General features: G+C 35.5%; 1 protein-coding gene and 1 long non-coding RNA gene across 2 annotated transcripts; both read left to right on the top strand.

The window, feature by feature from the left end:
• The first annotated feature begins 2,252 nt into the window (after nucleotides 1-2,252).
• On the top strand, nucleotides 2,253-3,224 carry LOC115251016 (uncharacterized). Its single transcript, XR_003889556.1, has 3 exons — nucleotides 2,253-2,379; nucleotides 2,785-2,857; nucleotides 3,122-3,224. It is a non-coding gene; the product is annotated as an uncharacterized lncRNA (long non-coding RNA).
• A 206-nt stretch (nucleotides 3,225-3,430) lies between these two features.
• On the top strand, nucleotides 3,431-4,994 carry LOC115251070 (RNA polymerase II subunit A C-terminal domain phosphatase-like). Its single transcript, XM_029842045.1, has 4 exons — nucleotides 3,431-3,566; nucleotides 3,714-3,804; nucleotides 3,998-4,122; nucleotides 4,630-4,994. Exons 1-4 carry the CDS (start codon nucleotides 3,431-3,433, stop codon nucleotides 4,992-4,994), a joined length of 717 nt encoding a protein of 238 aa, XP_029697905.1.
• Nucleotides 4,995-6,068: the final 1,074 nt, after the last annotated feature.

Here is a 6,068-nt window from a genome sequence, read left to right as displayed (position 1 = left end):
TGACTGAATAACGCACACCTCAATGGGCAGGTAACATGCACCTCTGTCATCACTCTGACTTCTACATACAGGTGTGTGTGTGTAGGTGTGTTTGTTTGAGAGAGAGAGAGAGAAAGCGAGAGAGAGAGAGAGGGAGATTGCAGCTCTATGGGATCTTAACAGTTTTCAGCTCTCAAGTTACCATTAATTATGTGGATACAAGTGGGGAAAAATGGAGAATCATTTGAGCAACCCAATCTCTCAGGACTTTTAAAAAAAATTTGATACAGGGTTTTGGGGAAAATAAGCAGGTCAACTATATTACTAGAAGCACAACGTTAATGTATTATAAATGCTCCCTTAAGCTCAATTAGTGACACAATATAACACAAATGTCACATTATTTCTTGCATGTGAAATTATGTTGTAATTCAATTAAAATCATGTGTGCTTCACAAAAACAAAAGAAAGCACATTACATGCAATAACATCTCGAATCTGGTGTGTTTTTATATATCACGAGGTTTCACAGGAAAGGGAGTTAATCTGAAACGGCGCCTAAGAGTTTTTGGACCAGCTGGAAGAATTTGTTTTTGCATCATTCACTTGTAAAAGGTTTTCATTCATCCAGTGTCTCACATCATATCATGTATGTGAATATCATTTCAAAGTATAAAATAGGCTGCATCTAATACAGGAACAACAACTGCAGATGACATCACCCCAAGTGGCATTACTTTATTGTAATACAATTTTAAATTACCTCAAAAATAAGTTTACTTGTCAGTGGCATTCTTCTGAACTCAAAATATTATGAACAGATTTTGTGTGTGTGTGTACCTGAAGCAGGTTTTCCAGCATATCTATATACTTTTATGTTATTTTTAGACCCACTCCATGGACATGCACAAAGCTTTATTTGTAGTTCAATTATGTGCTTATTTTTCAGTAAGCAGACGTACTGGACTACATGTCCCATATATTCGTTAAACCTGTCCAATACAGTCATGTGACAAAAAAAAAACCAATCTGCAATTGTGGCTTGGAAGTTTCTTTGATGCTTTAAACTCTTTCATCTATAAAGACAATATATCTACCTTAGCCACAACCTCTCATTACATGCAAAGGTGGACAAGTTGGCTGTTGAGTGTTATTTGCTGATATTCTTTATATCTTTATATAATATTATAAATATTATATTATATCTATCTAATCTTTATGACTGAATGTAACTTCTCCGTAGCCAAAACAACAATAGATTTCAGTGGCGTGTTACAGTCTACAGACAGCAAACATATAATAATTCATTCCACACTCGCTGATAGACAGGTACAGTACACTGTGTGACAAGCCCTTCTATTGATCTTTACTTTATTTTGCTCATTATTATAACCTCTGTAATGGTTTAATGAATTCCTATTAATTATCACTGCATAATACACCAACTGAATTGGCCAACATGGAGTTTAAATTGAACTGTAAGGTAAAGGAAATGTTCATCAAAATGATCAGCTGTTAATGCTTTCAAACTCAGAGCTGATTGAAACTTGTCAGGATTTGACAAATGCTTTGAAATATGTGCCTTGCTCAAGGGAGTTGCTGCGTTTACGCGGCACCCATTTAGAGACGTTAAGGTGGATTCACGCATCAACATTTGCAACGACATTTCACTTGACCTTGTTTAGGATGGAGGGTGATATTTTTGGCACTCCAAGCTGATGTTAAGCTGGAGAAAATACTTTTAATTTAAATGATCATATAGCATGTACAGTGTATAATTACAATGCATCATGGATATAACCTTGGTAACCAAGGTTATGTGTATATTTTTGAACAGAATAATCAAACTTTAAGCTAGTGATGATGTGCCAAATAACACATGATTATGGAGAAACCTTGATATTGAAAGAACAAAGCCACAAGGCTTTGATCATCAATGACTTTGATTATAAATCAACCTACTACATTTGGAAGCTCATATTATACTCTGCAGATTTAAATCACAATCTGTGGGTAATTGATCTGTTTGATGCAAGACTCCACAATTTTTTCAAGAATTAAATAAAGATTTCAAATTGTTTTTTTTTTTTTACCATTTTCTTGAACTGGAAATAGTTCATGTGAGGTGGCAGGTATGGACAGGCTGCAAAATTAATTGTTCTTAATTGTTTGGGTTTAAGGATCTATTGCTTTTGACTGGAACAAAATGTGAACCTGTATGAGGTTTTTAAATCTGGTTTTCTGACAATAACTTTTTTTTTTTTCATGGCCAGCTTTAGAGAAAAGGAGTTTGATGGGGATCGGTTGTTTCTCTAAAAATAAAAAGCCTATGGAGAACCCAGAGCCTCCGGGTGCACAGTCACCTGACAGTTGTCTTCAAGGAAGTAACTGTCAGGACTCGTAAGTTTACTCTCTACAACTACTATGAATATTGCCATATTCATTGCGGAAAGGTGCATAGATTTAAAAATTAGGAAACCCATCAAAATATTTAGGCATAATAGCTATGCTACAGAAGTGTTAGCTTTGAAGGCTAACTCCAGCACATTTACTTGGACACTTTTTGCTGCTAAGATGATTAATATGTATTGTCCTAATCAAATCAACTGGAACGCATTTCATTATCAATTTTTATATTTGTCCAAAGATTTAAAATAGAATAGAATTAAAAATAGAACTTTCTTCTATTTCATGATCTCAGGATTAAAAATGTTCACATATAAATAAAACAATACAGCACATAATTAAAGACAAGTACAAATTTACACACGATGAAAAAATCGACATTTTGTGCTTCCTTCCAAGGCCACCCAACACAGAGGAGAGCCTGGGGGCACCGATGGGGAATGAAACTCCTGAAGAAGACATCACTTTAGAGGTCAGTAACAAACTTTATTTCTCTTACTCACTAATGTAATTTTCAATGTGTATGTGTCATGTCTTTCTAAAAACAACTGATTGATATATATATACACACACACGCATATATACTGTATAGGTGTGGGTATATATACGGTACTGTATATCTCCAGTAAAATTGTATATTGGTTGAGATTTGTCATTTTAATGATCATAAATCATAATAAAGATTTGTGCATTGATAACAGATGCTGAGATTTCCTCACTGATTTATCCCTTTCAGACATTTCAACGGTTATCAGAAAGACTGACGAAAGTTCATCAGAATAAACTCCACCAGAGTAAAAAACTGGTTCTGATGGTGGATCTGGATAATACATTGATCCATGCTACTGAGGAGCCCTGCGAATGTTCTCCTAATGAGGTACCGGATATTTGTCAGATCTGGAAATACTGTGCTTTCTTCTTGTCTCTTATTGTAAGGAGTATTTAATGGTTAGTTTAAATTTTATGATCTATATATCCATATAAGAATGGAAGTAGCATCAATTCATCTATATGTGTTTATCACTTCCTTCAGAACTTGTTCAAGATGACAATGGAAAATTCAAATCCTTATCATATACGAATACGGCCATACTACAAGGAGTTCTTAGAGAAAATGTCTCAACTCTATGAGCTCAATATTTTTACCTTTGCATCCCGACCATATGCAAAGATTATTGCAGGTAATTCTCCTAACCTTAAAACTCTCACATTTGGAATGAGAATAATTGTAATCCTTTTTTGCTGGTAAAACTTTGAAAATATTTTAGTTCAAAGGAAAAGAAAGAGATTATGAGAATTTCAATGTTTGTGAACGTGAAACATTCCAGATTATTTGGATCCTACTAAAACCCTGTTTGCTGACCGGATTATCTCAAGAGATGATTGTTTTTTTCCATCATCCAAGATGGAAAATGTGAGGTGAGAACTGCATCCCATGAAGGACAAAGGAGAGAGAGGCGGAGAAATAACTTATTTGTTTTTTTGGAAAATTGTAATGATAAAATGAGAATTCTGAGTTATTACGCATTGCAATTATGAAAACTACAGAGACAATGTGACAATTACGAGGCAAAAGTAAATTTGCAAGTTATCTTTGGGTCTGTCCTCGCAGGTTTTTTAGCCCCTGTGGTGAATCAATGATTTGCATGATTGATGACCGACAGGATGTATGGAATTATGCCCCTGCCCTCATTGAAGTGAGGCCATACTTCTATTTCAAGGACAAGGATTCATCAGGTAAGGCATCTATTGTTTGCAAGAAAAAACACTCACACTCTGCTTCTCAGCCCAGTCACCTACAGAATGAGCTACCAATGCTCCACCTTTAGTACTTTAATGTATTTGTATGAATGAACGGGCAAAACAAAAAAAACAAAACAAACTCAGCTATACACATACCACCTCTTCCAATTTCAATTTTGCAGAGTTTGCATTCTGCACAGGTCTGGTCCTTTGTTAACTTCATACAATTTCCAAAGCGGTGACATTTCCGTGATGGAAGTGACCATGTTTGTGAAGGCAGCGTGCTATATTTGAACAGGGCATTTTTTTTGCCTTGAGTATTGGTGATTGGGATTGAAAGCAATTACAGGTACCAAAAAAATTAAAGATGGCATCAGTCCAATACTAGTTCCTGGTATCAGAGCTCACCCATCCCTATTAAGAGAATCTACTAATAGCGAGATGCACTCACACCTGAGAAGGATTTTAAAATGTTATAACCATTTCTCATTTTGGTGGCAGATAATAATCAAGAAGACAACGATGACTACTTGCCCTACTTGGAAAACGTGCTGAAGCGCATCCACACAGAGTACTACAGCCGCTATGAGGCTTACCAGCGGAAGGAGATCGCTGAAGTGCCAGATCTTTCCAAGATTATTCCAGAGCTCAGAAGAAAAACACTGGAGGGAACAACAATAGTGTTTAGCGGACTTGTTCCACAGGGTTCCGCGCTTCCGATCATTGCTGAGTACCATTGTGCCCAAGGTTTGGGGGCAAAGGTTGAGAAGAACGTCGTTCTGCGCTCTGCAAATGCAAAGTGCACCACGCATTTGATTGCAACGAAAACACGTATGTACAGCCACTTTGATGACATAATGATATAGTACAATATAACCAAAGCCAATGGCAGCACAGTTGTTAAAAGCTACATTCTTACAATACTTACAGTTTTAAATCTTTCTTAAATCTTTTTATTTACTTATTTCATTGCCTGTATTACAAGTAAAGTTTGAGAACAATCCCAAACAGGTACAAAGAAGGCCTTTATAGCGCAACAAGACAAGGACATTCACATTGTCACCCCTTCTTGGCTGTGGTCTTGTTGGTACCACTGGGAGAGGGAAGAAGAATTCCTCTTTTCATTGAATGATGATATTCCAGAAGAGATGATCAGGTTTTTAATCTTTATATAAGAATTTGTTGGATTATATTCTGTGAGGCATATGACACCCCAAAAATCTGAAATATTTTTTCAGGAGGAAATATGTTTTAAAGCCAAAAAAACCCCCGTTAGAAGTCACTGATATGGACACTGCGACTGTGAAGCAGATCGGTTGGATTTTTAATGAAAGAAAGGATCTCTTCGATAGTTTAAACTTAAGGTATCAAAAGAAATGTAGAAAAAATATAGTTGAATTATTCAGAAAAAATCTTAAATATTTAATAATTTTTTAATTTTCTTGACAATCATCACACCCTGATCTTATATAATTGATATTTTGTAAGACATTACTAAACAAAATTAAAATCACAAGCACAATGATTCACTTCCTCTGTTGAAAGGTGACAGCAGAGATGTTCACAACAATGATTTAACTTTAGTCACAATGTAGTCCCATTAAGGACTTCCCAAATATTTCAAAGGAATAAATTATGTATGAATGAATGTAGTTGCAAAATGGTATGGGGTTAAAACAGGAAGGATGTTGAACTAGAAATATCAAGAGCACAGTAATCCTAACAAACAAATGTATTTTATGCACCACAGTGCCGCTCCATTGTATCAACAGCAAAATGACACCTCAGAGTTCAGCAATAATTGTCAGCAGCCCGGACATCATACTCAAAAACTATTCTCTAGTTTTATTTTGCAGCTAACATTTCTTTTTAAGTAAATACTCTACATGTTAACTCTCACATGCCAGACACATTGCTTCATGGATCTCTGGTCACTTTTT

The sequence above is a fragment of the Takifugu rubripes genome, chromosome 9 (genome assembly GCF_901000725.2).
Source record: "Takifugu rubripes chromosome 9, fTakRub1.2, whole genome shotgun sequence".
Taxonomy (NCBI): Eukaryota; Metazoa; Chordata; class Actinopteri; order Tetraodontiformes; family Tetraodontidae; genus Takifugu; species Takifugu rubripes.
Note: the sequence above shows the minus strand (reverse complement) of the source record. Positions and strands in the feature narration are given on the sequence as shown.